The sequence below is a fragment of the Monodelphis domestica genome, chromosome 4 (assembly GCF_027887165.1).
Source record: "Monodelphis domestica isolate mMonDom1 chromosome 4, mMonDom1.pri, whole genome shotgun sequence".
Classification (NCBI taxonomy): Eukaryota; Metazoa; Chordata; class Mammalia; order Didelphimorphia; family Didelphidae; genus Monodelphis; species Monodelphis domestica.
Window position 1 is genome coordinate 191,699,646 of NC_077230.1, and position 21,039 is coordinate 191,720,684.

Genomic DNA, 21,039 nt, shown 5'->3' on the forward strand with positions numbered 1-21,039 from the left:
GCACATGTTTTTTTTTTTTAATTTTGTTACCTTTTTACTCCTTTATTTCTAATGATCATTAATAAATCTCATAATATTTTAAGTATTGTATATTAATTTAAATTTTTACAATGATGGCAACCACTAAAATTGTAGAAGGAATTCTCAGTTTTTTAAGATAGCCTAGATAAATTTTTTAAGCCATGTTTCTCCTTCCATGGCTTTCTGTCCCCACACTCCTCACCGCCCACCCCTTGTGAACTTTGAGAGAACTTCGAACCCTCTTTGGAGCTGCTGCCCTGCTCCTGCCAGGATTCCACCCCCACCACCACTTTTTGATGGTCTCCTGCCCTATTGGCTTGGCTGCTTTAGTTTGAGGGACTTAGCTGAGGACTCTTTATGGAGATAAGCTGCTTCTTTTGCCCATCTGCTTATGCCAGAGTTCCTTGCTTCTGCATCTGTCATTGCTGCTGCTGATCCAGCCTCCTCCTGATCTTCCTGATCCTACTTGCTCCTGCTACTATTGTTGATTCTGTTGGTGTTGCTGGTTGCCGCCGCCATGTCTTTAGAAAACACAGGCTGGGAGTCCTTGGGCAGCTCTCCAGGCAGCTGGTAAAAGCCCGGGTGTGTTCCCCTTAGGTAACAATTAGTGTTCCAACTCCCTGTCCATTTGGCAGGGGAAGCAAGCTGCTCTGTAGCATTTTACCCCATGGGGGAAGGGGAAGGAAGGTTACTCTTCCAAACAGGAAGTAAAATTGCTACCATGGATCAATCTATGAAGGAACAGTACATTGCCTATTTCAAACAGCTCCCAGTTTTAAGATACTTTTTTCTTCCTACCATTCCTGGGTTCTTTCCATTATCTTGCCTGAAATTCAGGGGAGAAATTCATCTCCTTACAAACCCTTGCCATTTGGGACTACTCCTAAGATTCATCCAATTTGGGATTCCTCCACACTATGCTCATTGAGGAATTCTCCCTCACTATGGGAGATCCCAGAGGTGTGACAAAAGGAACCTGAATGGATAGGGAAGGAACTTCAAAGAGTCTGGAGGTGAAAATTTTTATGCCTTTTCAGACTCCATTATTTTATAAAAGTCTCTGTATCTTATTGTATTTTGCTGATTTCTTTAAGATTTAATTTTGTTGTTTTAAATTCATATATTAATGTGATCAATACTATTCTGTTGCACTGAATCATTTTAATTTACAGTGTTTTGGCTATTAGATATATTCTGTTAACTTTCACCTATAACTATACTGGGCAAAATATTATAAAAGCCCATAAACAGCCTTTTCTTCCATTTTGCCTTTGTTAAATTGTCACATAGATGATGGATGGATTCTGTCAGCCTTGTATACAATCTTTGGAAAATTTAATAAGCTAAATATCTCAAATTTGATTTAAGGGGTCTTCAGACATGATTTTTAGATTTTTTTCTCAATAGTTCTGAATAATCATTTGCCTGCCTCTGAGTTATTTGTAACGAGAGGCAAAGAGTCCATTTAGTAGCTGAAGTGAAGTGTGATAGCAGTATTATAATCTTCACCTCTGCATTTGTAAAAATTTAAATGAATGAGACAAAACAGTCTCATACCAGAGGAGCTGGGAAGTTGTTCATAGGGTGTGGTACCCCTGGATGACTCCCAAGAGGGAGTATCTCTCATTTGTAAATCTTCAGTTTACAATACCCTTCTACCAGAATGATCTAAATTCTTGGTGGCATTTTTAGACCCAACATCAACAGTACAGAGGTTTCTGTCTTTTCTAGACTCCTCTGCCGCATTTTGTAATAATGGTAGTAATAGAGAAAAAAAAATATCCCAGTCAAGATTGAAAGATTGGCTACACCTGAAAAAACTTGTGACAAGTATCCTTGAGTTCATAGGTTTTTTTAATTTGTTTTTTTTTAATTTTAAAAATGTCACAAAGCAAAACATGTGAAATACGATAGTGGTTTTGCTATTAAAATTATAAAAAAATTGTTACTTTGTGAAAATCATTTGCACTCATGCAGTGATTCATGGCCAAGTTTGTAAAGGAAATGGATCTCATTTTTGGGTGAGAAACTCTTGTATTCCAACTTTCCTTGGCTAACACAGTGTGTCACTGATTGTAAGCTATATATTTTTTATTTAAAAAAACATTTTATTATTATTGTTTTTCTTTGCATGCACAATATAGTATTCGAGTTTTATTTTTTCTCTCCTTTTTTATTTGAAGTGCATGTCACCAGTATTGAAAAGATTTTCTTTAACTTTTTTTATTTTGCAGTAATATAAGTTTAAAATACATCTGCCCTAATGTCAATGCATACCCAAAAGGCTTTAGACTATAGAAATAATGCCATTGATTATTTTAAAAATTATGGACTTTGCTTAATGATTCTTTCTGATTCCAGGAAAAGGGAATACAAAAAGAGCTACTGTACAGTGCTAAAGAAGCACAAAACTACATGCAAATGTACAGATGATGCAAATATAGAAGCAAAAATATTCTTGGTCACAGATTAAGGGCTCAAAAAACACATGCTAAAAGACTGGGCCAAATCTAATGAGATGAAATTTCATGGATTAAAAAAATAACAAACAACATCACACAAAAACAAAGGAGACATCATAGTAACATAGCAGTTTATCTGAAAACTATCTTAGGGGTTTAAGTAGATTTTAGGATCAGCATGAGTCAACAACGTGACACTGCCAGCAAGACACCTAATTCAATTTTAGTCTTTAATGAGAGGAATAGTGTCTAGGATAAAGGAGGTGATAATATCACTGTTCTTTGGCCAGAGTTATTAGCTATGTGTCCTTGGGTAAGTGACTTAACCTCTGTTTACCTCCATTTCCTCCTCTGTAAAATAGGAATGATAATAATACTGACCTCATAAAGTTGTGAGGATCCAATGTGATAATATCTTTAAAGTACTTAGCACAGTTCCTGGTACATAATAGGAACTATGTAAATACTTATTGCCTTATCTCCTTCCCTTCTGAAATATCTGGAGGATTGTCTTCTGTTCTAGATGTTGTATTTTTAGGAAAAACATTGATTGATAAGCTGGAGTGCATCCAGTGGAGGACAAAGAGAATAGGAAAGTTCATATTCTATGTGCACCAGTTAAAGGAATTAGGACATTTAGCCTAGAGAAGAGAACACTCAGTTCTCTTCAAGTATTTTAATTGAATGCAATCATTTCATTTAATAAACATTCATTAAGTGCCCACTATGTGCCAAGCACTGGGAATACAAATAAGAAAAAAAATGTTCTAGCACTCAAGGACCTTACAATGTAATGGGAGAAGATATGAAACAAAAGGAAGCTGGAAAGTGAGGGGGATAGGAGAGACACCAACTTGGGGGAGGTATCTTGCATGAGGGAAATTTAGTCTATGGAACTGAAACTAAGAAAAGCTGTAGATGGAAAGTAGAATAGGTGCATAGTCTAATTTCTGTCCTCTAAAAAGAAAGGTTTTGGGAGGAGTTTAGCATTCCATGCTCCAGCCCTGTGACAGAGGCTGGCAAATAAGAAAAGTGCCAGGCTGAAGAGTGTGTGGAACTGATCACCTCAACAGGGGGAGGGGCCCCAGGAGATTGTAATCTTGAGCAGGAGAAGATCTGGCTGGAGGAGCAGAAGATTCTGGCTGAAGATCAGTTGGTCTCTCAGGCAGGAGAAGCTGAAGAGAGAAGGTTGAATAAGACTTTCTCCTGAGGGTTACACACTTTTTCCTGCTTGTGACTGGAATTCTTTCCCCCAAACAATTCCCAGTTGAAGGGACTTAGAGAAGAGAAACCTGGAGAAAGCATTTTGAATCTCTGTCAGACTTTACCTCAGCTCCTGTTGCCTTGGGTCTGATCTGTGGCCAAGGGACCAAACCCAGGGTCAACCAACCTAACTTTCTCTCAGGGGGCTCAGGCTGCCAAAACCTGAGTTCCCACCAAACTCATGGAGGGAGGGAAAAGGGTTTTAGATAAAGACAGGGACCCCCCTTTCCTCACTTTATTTTCCCATTCTTTCCCTGCCAGTTATTCCTTTGTATTATCCTGATTGAGTTGACATTAAAATAGTTATCTTTTCCCCAAGCTGTGAATCAAGTGTGAGTGAACAGATCAAGGGGAGACCCTTTGGTCTCTATTAGTGGAGGGAGGACAAGAGGGACAAATCTGGGAGAGCAGCCATAGCTAAAGAGGGAAGGCAGAAGGGGGAAAATCTTCAAACCCCCTCTCCTCTCTCTGAGTCAACCCTAAAGTTGTCTCCCCTGAACCCCACTTTGAGAAGGGAGGTCACCTCTCTTTTCCTCTCTATTCTAAAAGACTGAACCCCTTGACTTCACCCTCCATTCAGAGGGGAAAGGAGGCTGAGGGAAGTGGAGAAGTATCAATTGCTCAATCTACTATAAAAATAATAGGAGGTAATAACCATTTATTTATAGCTCCCCTCAAAAAATAGGACATTAGATCTTCTTCAGGATCTGAGATGCCCCCTTCCTCCAGAGCACTAGCTTTTATGTTGCTTGCTTCTCAGATGATACAGAAAATGCAGAGTAAAATATGAAATCTCATTGGCTGACAAACCTATATGCTGACCTTGCAGAATTGCACCAATATGGGTTGTTACAGGATAGACAAAGCAAGAATCATCTCTGATGACTAAGGGGTAATTGAATGGATGCCTTTCTTGTTGGGAAGTGGAGGACAGATGGGCATTTAAAATATGTGGGGAAGGTTCCACATTATCATAGGAAGAACAGCTCTCCATGTTAGGTGACAGGGAGATGACTAAGGCCAGAAGGGCATCAAAAATAGAAAGGGGACTTTTCATATCATTGGGATACCTCTATCATGTAAGATTTGAGTGGTTAGGCTCAGGGTGGAGGTCTAGAAGTTGTCTTGCTCATGATGACCATATTCAGACCAAAAGGGTAGAGTTTCTTTCATCAGCATTTTATGGTTAAGCAAAAGGTATTTTAGAAGTGTAATATAAGAACGAAACTTTAATCTGATTCAGTTATCCTATATGCAATTAATATTGATTGACTAACCTACCTGACTAATTATATGACTAACTAGATATTGATGGATATAAGTATAAAAGAAATAATCACTTCCCCTATGGAATCACACTAAACAGAATAATGCTGATTGGAAATCACCTAGGGCATAGATCAATACAGCATTTATCATACAACTTGGTGATGAGATTGGAAGTGATCAGCTTGGGGCATTTTGGGAGGGGTGTTTTATTCGGTGGAGTTGAAATCAAGAAGAGTTACAGATAGAAAGTATTTGAAGAGCTATTGTATATGGGAGGTATTAATTAAATTTGTTCTGGATAGCCCCATTGGGCAAAATTAATGACAACTGGCATAAATTGCAAAAGGACAAATTTAGGCTTGATATAAGAGGGAAATCTTCCTAATAGTCAGATACCCAACACTGGAATGACCTGCCTTAGGAGGTGATGAGATCATTTTCACTGGAGGTCTTCAGGCAAAAATAAGATAACCACTTGCCAAGTATTTTTATCCAGAGGGATTCTTTTTTAGGTACAGGTTGGACTGAGTACTTGTAATCTTTATTAAATGCTTGTGGTAATGATTTGTATCCATATTAAGGGTTTTCTTGATGAAAATAAGAGAAGGAAAGGAAGAGCCTTTATAAGAAATGTTTATTTTAATGACAACCCACCCCTTTAGAGTCATATGTTAGACACAGAATATAAGAACCACTGTGTTTATTTGTTTCTAGTGGCATAGTAAATAGAGTATTGAACTTGGAATCATGATGACCTGGCATCTTCCAATCCTACTTCTGATTTTGGCTGACCACTTGGCCTTGGACAAGTAATTTAATCTTTGCAGGAGTTAGTCAGGTCTCTAAAACTAGATGCTAAGTCATAGATGGTTTCAGTCTTTTCATATTGGTGGAGTTTTCATACCCATTCCAGGGTGTATAAGAGTACACAAATGGGGAATTCTACAGGATGATCTAATCCAGATCACAAATGGGGAATTCTACAGGATGATCTAATCCAGATACTTTAGACATTCCATTCTAGAATACATGAGGTAGAGAAAAAACAGTCTTAAATTTTCTCTTCCAACTAGAAATCTCCCATTTTAAAGAGAGATGTGCTAATTTAATTTTCTTACTCTATAGATGAGTAAATGTTAAGGCCATAAAGGATTCCTTATAGGGTGGCATGATAAAATAGCATAACTGGATTATGGTTTGGATCCAGAGGACCGGGTTCAAGTTCTATCTTTTCCATTTATTAGCTGAGTCATCTTCAATGAATCAGTCACTTTTCTTGGCTGCAGATTTATCATCTTTGAGGCAGTTAGATGATACATTAAATAGAGAGCTAGATCTGGAGTCCAGAAGCCAAGAGTTCAGATTCATCCTTAAACACTATTAAACTTAATTGTGGTTGGACTCTGAATATTTATATAGGTGGTCTCCAGGGATTTAATTTCTAAAATCCCAAAATGAATTACTAAAGTAAATGGAATTTATGGTAGTTTATTTACAACAGAGGGAAGATATTAAGGAAAGAGAGAGAGGGGGGAAACTCTGGCTTCCTCTGAGCCAGGTAGAAATACTAAGGCCCTAATCAGGAAAAAAGAGTCTCAAGATGATGGCCCTTTCTCCAAGAAAGGCAGGGTCACTAAGTCAACCTTTCACTCACCAGTGGTGAACGTCTAAATGAAAAGAAGTCTGGGTGTCTGTCTTCTGGTCGTTCCTCAAGTGTCTGCCTTCCAGTCTCTCCTCCGAGTCAGAGAGCTCTTCCGAATATCAAATTGAATCCAATATCTTCTTCTGGCCTCTGGCCTCTGATCCTCTTTTTAAAAATCTTTTTCTCTTGTGTCACCTTCCCTAAATTTCACATCTACCAATCACAGCAGATGCTTTTCTCCAGGTCTGCCCACTCTTTAGTTAACACCTTCTTTGGTTACTTAACACCTTTTTTGGTTAGTTCACCTTTTGTAGTTACTTAATACCTTTTTTTGGTTAGTTCACTTTTTGTAGTTAAAATGGCTAGATCTACTTAAAATACTGAGTTATCACCTTTTGTGGATTAAAATCTAAAAATGGATTGTGGATTACAATTCAATCTTCCCAATAAAGAAAGAGCTAAATACCTTCATTGTTACAATCAGGGGGTTATAATTTAATCTTCACAATAAAGGAAGAGCTAAGTACCTTCATTGTTACAATCAGGAGATAGTTAAATCCAATCTTCACAACATTTAACTAGCTATATGATGCTGGGAAAGATGTCTCCCTCAGTCTCCTCATCTGTAAAATGTGTATAATAATAGCATCTCCCTCTAAGGGTGGTTGTAAGGATCAAATGAGATAATATTTGTAAATCTGCTCAGACACTTACTAACTGTATGACCCTGGGCAAACCATTTAACTTCTCTGCTTCAGTTTTCTCATCTGATAATGGAGATAACCACAGTATCTACCTAAAAGGGTTGTTGTGAGGATGAAATGAAATAATACTTGTAAAATGATTAGCCTCATGCCTGGCATATAGAAGATGCCATTTAAATGCTTATTCCCTTCTCAAGTTTTCAATATTATAGAGTTGAATTAGATGACACATAAAACTCCTTCCCAGTAAAATCTCGTGATGATTTTAGGATAAATATATTCCCTCTCTCCCGTCAATTCCTCCATTCCCTGTACAAAACCTTCAGTATTCCCTGTTCTTCAATCCCTTACATTTCCATATAAATATTACAGTTTTTGGCCAGCCAGGTAGGAGTTTCATCAATAAATTGTTGCTTTTCCCTTTTTGAAAATAATTCTGAGAGAAGAATTTCAGTGTCCTGGAAATTTGGATCGTAAAGCCTAATTGCTCTTTTAAATTCTTTCAAACATCGTACAGTCTCTGAAAACCAGGAAAACATCTGTTTTTTCAGACTTTTGAGGTTTGCTGCTGTAAACAGCTTATGTGTTTTAATATGAATTATGCCGCTGTTAGGATGTAGGCTTGTTTGATCTCTTAGTGCCAATATTGGTATTCCACCTTCAGCCCCATCTATCTTTTCTTGCTCAGGTACATTGTTACTTTTAGGTATGTCTTGGTGTATGTGAATATATTTGCAATTTTGTTTCTCTTCAGTTAGTTGCTTAATCATTTGCTTTAGTTGTGAAATCTCCTCCCTCCTGGCTAAGATCATCACTGCCATTTCATTGTCCTTTGCTTTTTCCCCATAAATTAGATGCACACCTTTTTTTAGGGTGTAGTATAATTGGATTAGGATGAATTATGCTTCAGCATATGTGGGAATGAATGAAATCAAGCGATCTACACTTATCTTTAGCCATTAAAAACTTTCATAGATGTTATGCAGAAAATAAATATAATCTGGAATCTTGGCAAAAAATAAGTTGCAAGCCATATAAAAGAAATGTCCAATCAAGGCTAGATAACCCATGGCAAGTAATAATTTCTTTGTCCTCTTGTATCTTGAAAAGCTTTTTGCAAAGGAAAACATGTTTTTAAGTCTGGCCCTTTAAGAGTCACTTCTTCCCTTCAGAAGAAGTATTTCTTATTGACTGTGGTGTTGCTAGGCAGATTAGCTACACTCAACACTGCTCTCAAAATGGCTGCTTTCCACAGTATGTATGTATGTAGGCCCAATTTCTCTGAAACTACTCTGACACTTCCAACTGTCTTCCTCTTCCCAAGTTCTTGACAAAGTAGTCTGGAAAATCTAGCTGGCTCTGCCAAAAACTGTAATATTTAAAGGGATAGTAGGGATTGGAGAGGTACAGGGGATAAGGAAGGTTTTGTAACAGGGAATGGAGGAGTTGAAGGGAGAGAGGGAATATGGCTGTTGGTGAAGTAAAAGGAAGAAGATGCCCCCTCTTGAGAGGCTATCTTTGAAAAATGGGGTTCCCAAGAAATAGGCCAGCTAAGATAGCCTGAGGGGATGTCTTCTTTATTGGTTGATGTTGAAGAAACCCCAGAGCAGGCAAGCACAGATCCCTCTGAGGGACAAGCCTCCCCCAAGGTCACCCAGCAGGGGTCCAATAAAGACTGTCTATGATTGAATGGCCCTCCTGAGGTTCAGCTCCCTCTATGTCCCCCTGAAACGATAGATAAGAATCTGATTGTGGTTATTTAAATAAAAATGAATTTAATAATAAGCTTGAATTTGGGAGGTATCAGGGAAGAGGAAATCAGGATTTCCCTAGATTGGGTTTGAGTGTCTCTCAGCTTTTGAGCTGAGGTCAGGCCTCGCAGGCTGGTGGAGGGTTTCTTTTATTCCTGTCTATGATAATCTATGCTAGCTTTCTTAAATTCACAGTCTTTAGCAGTAGACAGCAAGAGAAAGAAAAGTTTCTGACTTTCAGAGCTGGTTGGGCCTGTCTCTTTAGGCTGATACCCCTAAAGACCAGCCTTATAGTTCAAACTGCTTCCCTTAAGTCCTTTTGTTCGATGACATGATCACAGGAATCCAAGTAGAGCACACAGTTGGGAAAAATAAGGAATAGAGGCACTTCTATCGAGACAGGGAGAGAGGCTCCTTCTAGTACAAGGGCCAGGAAGAGAGAGCATCAGGAAACCAACTGCCATTCCCAATTGCCCCTCCCCCCATCAACTGTCATTCTTGTCAATATCGTCTCTCTAACATTCCAACTGCTGTTTGTTCCACCTGATTGGCAGAAAGTCCAAAACTTGTTTCAGTCTTCCTTTCCATACTGTGTCACTATGACCAAATTATTTAGACTCTCTGAATTTAACCCTTATCTATAAAGTGGGAATGATGCTCATGCTACCCATCTGGTAGGGTTGTTGTAAATATTCAGAGAAAGTCATGTGTAAGCTAAAGTGCTATGTAAATGTAAACATTTTCTGCATTGATTGTAATGTCTTTATCTGAGTTCAGAGTGGGGGTGGGGAGGGAGAAAAGACATCAATATTTATAGCCATCACACCAAAAATTGGTGTTGATGACTGAGACTCTATTGGACATTGAATATCAATATACTCTGTACAATCTTTTTTGTATAGACAGGGTTTACTAGGAATAATAGCCTCTAAGTAAGGACAAACAAAAAAAGAAAAAGAAAAAAAAAGGAATGACAAACAAAATGATCACACAAAAAAATACCCCCCAAAAGAACTATATGAAGCGATGCAAAGTGAAGCAAGCAGAACCAGGAGAATGTTGTACATTGTAACAACAATGTATGATGGTCAGCTGTGAATGACAACTATTATCAATCAGGCAAAGATCCAGGACCAACTTCAAGGGGCTCATGGTGAAAAATGCTATCTGTTGCCATAGAAGAAACTGATAGAATCTGAATTCTTCACTTTATTTCCTTCATGAATTTTTCTCTAGTAAGATATGTGTCTTCTTTTTACAACATAATGAAAAGGGGAACATGTATTATATGACTACTTGTGCATAACCTATATTATATTACCTGTCACCTTGTGGAGAGAGGAGTTGGGAGGAAGGGAGAGAACATAAACCACAAAATGTCAGAAAATTATTATTAAAAATTGTATTGACATGTAATCTGGAAAAAAATTAAAATTAATTTTTAAATGGGGGAATAGCCTCGGTGAAAAAAAGGCAACTCGTCTGGTGTTATATTATTGGAGCTATGACTCAGGGAGAACTGTGTCTCTTGGCCAGAGCCATAACTAGTGTGCAAAGACTGGGACAAAATTGACAACCCTTCTGTCCTCTAGCTGCATAGAAGCAATTGAACCTACATAGCAAGAATGCTAATTTAAAACAGGAAGCTACAAACTTATATTTCACACCTTTCACCCAACAGCTTTTGCCGTCTTTACTTCTATTAAGTTGCTAACCAAATGTGCTCCCACCATCACCATCAGTGGTTTCACAGTGCCCAGGGTCATTATTATCCTTCTCTCACTTTCCCAGTTGAATTAATGGATATTTTGATCTATATGCAAAAAAATTATTATTTACTATTCTTTTCTTATCAGACATGAGAACCCTAGAGGCTGTCTCATCTAAAATTGCTGAATAGAAATGGTGCTTCTTGGCTTTGGCAGATTTGTAATAGCTGCAGAGGACTTGTTTTACCTGAGAAAGATGCCTAACGTTACCTGCTGGATCTATTGAGGACTACAAAGGAACCACAGAGCTAAACAGTTCCAGGTACCTCCGGAGATAGGAAGGAATGGGGTTGGGGAACGAGGGTGGCACCAAGCAAAGCCTATTGGGAAAACTACCTAGTCTTTTTTTTTTTTAAATCCTTACCTTCTGTCTTAGAATCAATACTGTATATTTGTTCCAAGGCAGAAGAGTGGTAAGGGCTAGGCAATGGGAGTTTAGTGACTTGCCCAGGGTCACACAGCTGGGAAGTGTCTGAGACCTTATTTGAACCCAGGACCTCCTATGTCTGGGTCAAAACATTTCAAAGTCTTAACCATTAGAGAATGAAACCTGAGTAATATTTTTGGGAGAAGGTTGCTTATTAGAGTATGTCTTAATTTCCCAAGAGCTCTGTCATGATTCTATTTTGTTCTCTTCCATCTTTTAATAAAAGTTTTCCTGGATAATTTTGTAAACCTGGTATTTAAAAGTGGAGTTGGTAACAACGACAAAGATTTTTTAGGTACTTATTGTGGACCAGGCACTATTTTCCCAACAGGCTTTGCTTGGTGCCTAGGATACAAAGACAATCCCAATCCTCAAAAAGTTGACTTTCTACTGGATATGAGCATATAAAGTATTGATCTCAGGGACTTACTTCCCAGATTTTTTAGAGGACTCCACCCAAGCCAAGGAGATGCAAAATTCCCTAAAGCTAACCTGAGTACTTTTTAGGCAGACAGCCACTGACACTACCGAATCTCCTTGAAGGCAGGTTCTCTCTTTTTTATTTGTATCTCTGCACTTTACTCAGTGTTTGGCATATTGCTGTTGTTGTTCAGTCCTGCCCGATTCATTACGCTCATCTCTTTGTAACCCAGTGGACCATAGCACTATGTTGTTCATATTTTTCTTATTTTATGTTTTTCTTATTCTATGCTTTTCTTATTAATTTTTTCTTATTAATTTTTCCAGGTTACATGTTGATGCAATTTTCAACAATTATTTTCTGACATTTTGCTATCCATGTTCACTCCCTCTCTCCCACCCCTTCTCCCTCCCCAAGACAGCAGGCAATATGTTATAGGTTATACATGTTATCATGCAACACGTTTCCATGTTGCTCATGTTGTAAAAGAAAGCTTACTCTAGAGCAAAAATTATGGAAGAAAGAAAGTGAAGAATGGTTGATTTCAATCTGTATTCAGTCTGTTGGTTCCTTCCAGGGTAGAGGATAGCCTTTTTTTGTCACAAGGCCCTTGGAGTTGTCCTGGATCCTTGTATTGCTGATTAATAAGTAGGGCATTCGCATTTGATCATCATACACTATTGTTACTGTGTACAAAATTCTCCTGCTTCTGTCACTCACTTTCTATCACCTCATATAAGTCTTTCTAGCTTTTTTTGTGATAATCTTATTCATCGTTTTTATGGTGCAATAACCAGGGGTCTTCTGGGCAAAGATACTGGAGTCGTTTGCCATTTGCTTCCCCTGCTCATTTTACAAGTGAAAAACGGAGGCAAACGGGGTTAAATGACCTGCCTACAGTCACACAGCTAGCAAATATCTGAGGCCACATTTGAACTCAGAAAGATGAGTCTTCCTGATTCTATAACCAGTGCTCTAGCCTCCCTGGGACCAACTATCTGTCTGTCCTTCCTTACCAAAAATAAGAAAGATCAAATAAAGATTTTACATATATATATGTATATATATATTTTAAGAGATTTTGTAAAATGTATAACACTATTCGAACTTAAGGCTAATGTTACCATTTCTGAATGCAGTGTTCACATAAAATCTTTCTTCCTAAACCACCTCCTCCAACTTTTAAAATCACTTCCCTATTGCTATAATTGACCAAATAGTTTTATTAACTCTCTTCTAAGAACCTTGGTATTATATTTGGATTCTTACTTTCTAATCGGTCACATCCCGTACTTGCCAATTCATGTTTTCCTGTTATTTCTTCCTTCACAAAGCTTCTGAAAGTTGGCACACTGATTAGCAAGGCATTCAGAATTATCAGCTGGGCTCTCCCACTCATAGGCAAAGAGAAATAAAGCCCTTCAACAAAGCTAAATGTCTCTGGTTTTTATTCTCAGCTACCGGCAAGAGCCTCCTATTAAGTTGCCTAAGTAAAGATCTTCAGGTTTCTCCTCTTCTTCCCACCAAGGTTTTGGAATAATACTTGAGAAGAGCTGGCACTCAGGGGGGAAAATAAAGTGCCAGAAAATATCCCGGAGACCAGACACCGTCCTTGAGGAATCTTTTGAAAGGTCTAAAACTATAACACACTCAAAAAGAATTCAAAAGAAAAAAGATAGGATACACAAATTCACACATTGTAGCACCTTCCGAGATGGTGATCCCTTTATTGGAGTAAAAGACCTGCATTTTGATGAAAGGACTCTTTGAAATTAAATTACAGGAAGTTGATTGGTTTTGACTTCAAGCAATACAGAAAAACCAAGCTAGCAAAGAGTCAAGAGACCAATATAGTTAACAATGGACAAGGATTGAGTTTGTAATTTAATTGATATTGTATAGGGAACTTCCTAGTGAGGAGTTCCTTTTATTGATGCAGATTGACAATTCTTCTCTGGATTTTAAGAGAATGCCAGTGGCATCAAACCTAACTAGAAATGGATTTCTCTGCCCCACAAATTGATTTAGAAAATCACAACTGTAATTTAAAATTTTTTGCTGAACACAATTTACATCTTAATTACATTTTAATCTGGTTTGGGTGTTCCTTGTAGGGCTGTGGGCCACATACATCTGTGTGCTGCATGTGTTTGAGACCTCTGGCCAAGGTTACATAGCCAGAGTGCTCAGAGTTGAACCCAGGTCTTTTAACAGTAGATTGAAACCTCCCTGTGAAGGCAGAAGACTTCTCTACTTAATTGAGCTTGTTCTCTGACACTTCTGATGGATCTTCTCCATAGGAAGTGGCCATTCTTGTTGACATTTTCTTCACATTGCAGATTTCAAAATCTCTGTCGCAGATGTTTCCCTTTATTTTTACCTGAGTAAACAAACATACATAACTTAATACCACATCCCTGCTTTTCACGCGTGCGCGCGCACACACACACACACACACACACACACACACACACTTAACCTAAGATATTTTTCTAGAACCAGATGAAACCTTCCCCCAATTTCACCACTTTCTAGCCCTGAGTGTTCTTGGCTATCTCTGGAATCTGAATGTTCTGGTCTGTTTGTCTTGGTTTTCAATATCTGTTTAGATATGCAAATGATAAAATATGTGCTGAAGGAAGATAATAATTAGATTGAGGCAAAGGACTTGGCTACTGGCTCTCTATCAGTTGGCATATCCATGTTATTTTCCAGGACAGAATAGAAACTCCTTAAGGATAGAAGGTGTATAGCTCTTTTGTGAATTTTCATAGTGCCTGGCTTATGGGGGAAGGCCAGTAAGAAATATTTGTTGATTGACTAATTGACAGAAAGATAGAGGACAGTGAGTAAAAACAAAAAAAAAGGAAGCTGAGAGTGATGAGGCTTAGAATCCTCCAGGAGTTTTTGAGTTGAAGGTAAATCTGTTGCCCAGAGAATTCAGCTTGAATCAAGAGCAAGGATTTTTAAGCTCCATTAAGATCTACTGGCTCCTTAGAGATTTGGTAGCACTAAGCCTGGGAGGTTTTTCTGAATTGGGAGGGGAGGGAGCAAAGGGAGTCAAGTGGTAGCAGAATATTAGCTCACATTTAAATAATATTTTAAAAGTATAAAAAGTGTTTTCCTCACAACAATCCTGTAAAAAAGGTAGGACAAGCACCATGGGTCTCATCTTATGAAGAAACAAACAGGCTTGTAGAATTTAATATTTAATTCCATTCAGTATTTTAAATGGAAAATTACACTACCATCAACATTTTATTATAGCACTGATATTCATATCATTTAGAATAGTTGTCTCCAAAAAATGTTAACTATACATTCCTATTAGTAAAACTTTTTATTGGGGGGGGGTTGTTCATTTGTTTCTTTTTGTTGTTGTTTTAATTGAAATTTTTCTTTAATTAATTTAGAATACTTTTCCATGGTTACATGATTCATGTTCTTTTCCTCCCCCCACCCTGGTAGATGACACACAGTTCCACTGGGTTTTAGTAAAACCTTTTCTGGCACAAAACCCAATACACATATATTTATTGGTTCATATGGTTTATTCATGAACTATTGCACAAAATCTGTATATGATAGCACTACTATAAAATGGGAAATTTTAAAAGGAGGCTATAAAAATAAAATAATTTTTCATCTTGGGATGGATTGATATGATTAGATGAGTACTTTAGGAAAATCACTTTGGCAGCTATGTGGAAGATGGAGTTGGAAAGAAGAGAGTCTGGAGGCTGGGAGACCAATTAGGAGGCCATTGCAATAATCCAGAGGTAATGAAGGTCTGAACTATGGTGATGGCTGTTTGGGAAGAGAGAAAGGAAGAGTTGCTAAAGATGCCATTGAGATAGAAATCCCAAAATTCGATAAGTGAATGAATATTAAGGATAAAGAATCAAGGATAATGCCAAGGATACAAGTATGAGTCTTTAGAAGGGTAATAGTGGATAAATGTACCCTTGGCATTAAGAGGGAAGTGTGGGAGAGGGATATTTAGAGAGAATGATATTGTATTGAGATCTTTTCTCCACCCAAAACAAAAGGTGGTGGTGGGGGAGTGTTCTCTTAGTTGATGGACACACAAAACAGAATCTTTATTATAAGGGGCACCTGCCAAAGTCACAAGGTTAATGGCGGTGTTGCCTTGTGTGGGTATGCCCACATGGAGGGATTTTCCAAAAGACACTTACATAGATACTGTTATGGCTATGTAGATTGTAGTTGGGTTATAATTGCCTGGAGGGACTGATGCCTGGTTAGGAAAGGGAGAAATGTGGAGCTTACATGGTAGAAGAAGTAGGCCAGAATGGAAGAAGATTGGGGAATAATGGAAGGTGTGGTTGCATTGAAGAAATTCTATTGTGGGTAGAATGGGAAGTGATCCATTTTTCTACTTTCTGATCCCCACCCTTAGCAGCTTACTGATTTAGAAGACCAGAGTTCAATGGAACACAACTAGAGCAATGTCTTTCTATATGGATGGATGCATCTAATCCTACAACCTTATAGAATTTACAATAAAAAAAACAAACTAGAAACTTCCATTCCAAGAAAGAGAAGACACGGAGTACCATTTAATAAATTGAAACATCAAGGAAAGAACAAGAATAAACTACTCTCTGCCTGGCTAGAGGGCCAAAGCATCATTTGTAAAGCCTTAGAAGGATTCTCGAGTCCAAAATTAGACCTCCCTCAGGCCTGAACTGGATAGGTGGTCCAGAAGGGTGTGCCTAGGACAAAGTTCAATTTATTTTAGAGCAACAGCCCTAAAACTTTTTGGTCTCAGGACCCTTTTTATACTCTGAATAATTATTGATGACCTCCCCACACACACACCACTATCCCACTTCCCAAGGAGACTTTGTGTGGGTTATATCTATTGGTATTTATTGTATTAGAAATTAAAGCATTTTGCTATGATTATGAAATAGCTTTGGCCTTATGGACCCCCTGAAAGAGTCTTGGGTCAGACCTTTAAGGGTCCCTGGACCACACTTGAAGAACCATCACTTCAGAGAAAGTGGACTAGAAAGAATCAGATCAACAATCTGGAAATAGCCCTGACACCTAAAAAGAATTCTGCAAAGTCATCTTATCTGTGCTACTCAGTAGAACATTCTCTTCCGTACAGGGTCAGGAATATTTAGAATTGTGTTCAGTAAAAGGAATTGATCCTAGCTGGGAGTAGAAGGGAGGGTCTTTAGCTTTGAGGCTATTTATTCCTTAATATTATATTTTAACCAATGCATTGAGACAAAAGTGGTCTTGAAATTAAACAAAACTGTGGTTCTTAGAGCCTGACTGTGATGAGTCTAAAAATGACCCCACTGAGGAGACTTTCAAGCCAATTCTATATTGAAAATGTATTTCCTGTACTTCTGGCAAGGTTTTCCTTTTTCATCAAAATAAAACACTTGTGTGGTGACCTTGAGACATTAAAAATGATCATTGCTGATGAAGTGACACTAAGCAGTGATAGTTCCTCTGTCATGATTAATAGTGTTGATGAAGGACTGATTTGAGTGACAATGATGGGAATGACAGTGAATTGGATTACTAAATGGGGAGAAACAATTGTGATGGCTTTAATGGGGATGATCATAAAGATCATTACTAAATCTTTATTGTTTTCACAAATCCAGGGAATTATACTTTTTAATTGGAAAAAAATGAAGATAAGAAGGGTGAGATGACTGGAGCTTTTTCCAGGGTGCCAAAATTTAAAGGTGACATTGACAGCCCTCTGGTCTAGAAGCAATTGAACCTAGTGCCTAGATAGCAAGAATAACAATTTAAAATAGGAAGCTTCAAGCTGGCATTCTTTTCTATTGAGATATTTCTTGGTCTGGCAAGTATATAACTGGTGATTTCCCAGACTGATAGAGGATAATCTAGGTTGGAATGTTGTATTTGGTCAAGTAATATGTTAGCAATGTTCCATTGAATTTAAAGGACTATGGAAACTGTTATTGGAAGCAACATATCATGGAACATGAAGAAGATGCTTTGGAGGCAGGAAGAGGACTTCAAGTCCTGGCGGACACATACTGACTGTTTAACCTTGGACATGACAACCTCTCAGTGCCCCTAGGCAACTTTCTAGGATTAAGATTTACAGTATAATAGTTTACTTGCTTTGGCAGAAAATATTTCTCACTGGGAATTCCCTGTACCAATGAAATCAGAGGGCCAGTAATTTTTTTAAAGAAGACAGGTAGATTTTTCTTTATTTCAGGTTTATGAGAGCTTCCCCTTAGAATTTATTTTTACCAAGTCAAATGTAGCCCAGTGGCAATGCCCTAGGTTTTTCCTAAGGCTCAAAGACAAGTGAGATAAAGACTTGAAACAATTTATTTTTCAGAAGCATCTTTGAAGCAAATGTATACAGAATTCTAATAGTATTCATTCGGAGGACCTGGTAACAACTAGCTTTAGTATCACTACTCTTTCCTAGCTTTTCCTTACATCAGTGTTTTAGAAACTTAAATTGTTTTATATAGCCTCAGAACTGTGGCAGCACTGACTTTCTGGTCTCACCTTTAACTTCTTCCATAAAAAATGGTGATCATTAATATGAATATTCTGCTTTTCATCTTACTGTTATTGTAGCTTTATCTTTGTTGAATGAATACCTCTAGAAGTTTCTTCTTGTTTCTTCTCTTGACATTTAATCCTTCCTGGGTTACCACTGCTCTGTTTTCTCTTTCTCCTTTCTCAGAGGAATGATGCTCTTCCATTCCCAGTCTCTTTCTTCTGTGAATCATCCTGTATCCTGCTTGAAGAACTGCAAAATCTTGGTAGTGCTCCCCAGCTGCAGGGAATCTCCTATGTCATGGAAACAGTCAAAGTTTATTCTGTACATCTTTCAAATCATAGAGATTTTGACAAACTGGGAGTTTTGAAAACTGTTGCTGTTGTGAGTGGCATGGGATAGTACCTTGCTCTACAGAATAATGATGATGAGCAGATCCTGTCGTACAGATGGAAATATGCCTCATTATCAGAGCTCAGGCCACAGGCCACCAGAAGCTCTTTAATCATTTGTAGATTTCGTGTAAATTGGCTCATTACACATCCTTTATCATAGACTTGCATGTGGGATTCAAAGCCAGCTCAGAAAAATCTGTCCTAGCCTTAGACCACTCCCCACAATTCATAGAAATTTCCTTCCCTTGATGTCTCCCTGAAATTTCCAGTATACTCTAAGGAATTGCTACACAGTCTGGACTAATCTATAATTTCCTTTCCTACGGAAACCCCAACCTACAGAGGGGATTGTAAAACAGGGGAATGACTTAAAAACACCTCCCAAATCCTGGGCTAAAATCTTGCTCTCCCCTTCCTCTCTTCCCTTCCTTTCCAAGAGACTTAGAGCAACACTAATAAACACTAACTAATGGGAAAGTAGTCATTAACTCCCCTTCCATCCCTTACCCCTAGACTTTGGGGATGGCTAGAGTCTGGACCTGGCAATCCTAGGACTAGAAAGCTATATAAGGATTTAGGGAGGAGACCCCTGAGCCTCCTGGAAAGCCAGATGTGAAGATAAATGCTACCTAGTAAATAATTCATTGCCACCACATAGATTTTAAATAGGGTGAGCACCCTCAATAATTACACAAAGGCAATTAGGAATAAAAGCAAAATTAGCATTTTCCATTTTGCAATTAATTCCTTCATTGAATACTTGTTACTTACATAATAATTCTCCAGTTACTACAGGGAAAACAAAGAAATCTAGCACAAAGTCCTGCTCTCAAGGAGCTTACAGTCAGACTAGGGAGAACAAAGATTCAAAAACCTAGATTCCATCCTACTTTTAGATTGTAGGGTCTCCTGGGCTCTCTAGTTTCAATTAAATTATTCCATTGAGTTTTTGAAAAAGACGATATTGGTACAGTTTAAAATATTGTCTATAAAGTTATTCCATTTTTATACTTTTTAAATTGTCTACATAGATATTTGGGGTTAGCTAGGTGGCACAGTGGACAGAACCACAGGTCTGGAGTCAGGAAGAACTGAGTTCAATTCTAGCCTCAGACAGTTATTATCTGTGTGACCCTGTGTAATTAACTTAACCCTCTTTGCCTCAGTTTCCTCATTGGTCAAATGGTCTGAAGAAGGAAATGGCAAATCACTCCAGTATTTTTATCAAGAAGACTCCAAATTGGGGTCGTGAAGAGTTGGGCATGACTGAACAACAACATGTATACAAAAGGAGTTGATGTTATAGAGTGTAAGTTCAAATCATACTTCTACCACCAACTACTTATACAACCTTAAATAAATGGCTTGACCTCTCTAGGACCCAGTTTCCTCATTTATAAAATAAGAGAGTTGACCTACATGACATTCTAGGTCTTTTCTAGCTCTAAATCTAGGACCCTATGAACTTAGCAAAGAACCCGGTACACATGTGGGAAAGTATAAAAATTCAGCCTAGCCTTTTAAAATGTAAAATTCAGTGTAGCAGAAATATTGATTTATTTGTCTGATTTGCTATCTATTCAAGTGAGCAGAAAATAAAGAGTCAGTGAATTCATACATGACTCATGTATTTTACTCATGAATAATGTATATTAGATAGTGACAGTGAAAGAGTTACATTTTGAAAAAGATTCATAGTTGCCTGAATAAATAAATGTATGTCTTTTAAAGGCTTTTGCTTTTACACTTGCCAATTGATTTCAGAAGTTTTATTTTTCCATTAAGCTTTTGAAATGGAGAGAATAAAATAAGTTACTAACGTGTGTTCATGAAGTCTCCTGGGATTTAGAGCTGAAAAGGAAGATAGAGATCATCTTCAGTTTTATAGATGAGAAAATTGAGACCCAGACAAGTGACTCTTCAAGGTCACACGAATAGTAAGGAACAGATGCTGGATGGTAACCCAGATTTTTGTAGCTACAAATTCAAAATAAAACTCTTTCACTTCTTTCACTCTCTCATACTACCTTCTTTGTCAGGGATTATTATCTGTGTGACAATATTTTTTAAAAAATATAAACTTGATAGGTATTTTAATATATCTTCTTTACTTTGTAACCCTATGTATTTTACATGATGCATTTAAAAAACAGTTGTGAGAATGTGGTCAGTGGACTGACAAAGGGATCCATGGCATAAAAGACATTTAAATAACCCTGCTCTTGATGCTAGCTATAGAGAGATAGCCATGTAGAAGAGAAGACAAATAGATTCAGAATAAAAAACTAGGTTCAAATACTAGATCTGCTATTTACTATAGGTCTGCCTCCCACGTTGTGACTTTCCCCATTGCTGTTATCCTATGTTATGTGTTGGC

The 21,039-nt window shown here is 37.8% G+C and overlaps 1 protein-coding gene across 6 annotated transcripts in view; it reads right to left on the reverse strand.

Annotated features, from left to right (window-relative positions):
* Positions 1–13,418: 13,418 nt before the first annotated feature.
* Positions 13,419–21,039, reverse strand: part of CCDC141 (coiled-coil domain containing 141) — a 325,959-nt gene continuing 318,338 nt past the window's right edge. For 5 of the 6 annotated variants that reach the window (XM_007494445.3, XM_056794081.1, XM_056794080.1 and 2 more), the window contains 2 exons: positions 18,368–18,560; positions 13,419–14,109 (listed from right to left, as the gene is read on the reverse strand). In XM_007494445.3, coding sequence (XP_007494507.2) covers positions 13,984–14,109; positions 18,368–18,560 — 319 coding nt within the window. In that variant the 3' untranslated portion in view covers positions 13,419–13,983. The remainder of the gene's footprint in view (positions 14,110–18,367; positions 18,561–21,039) is intronic. The other variant, XM_007494450.3, reaches the window with a different exon arrangement.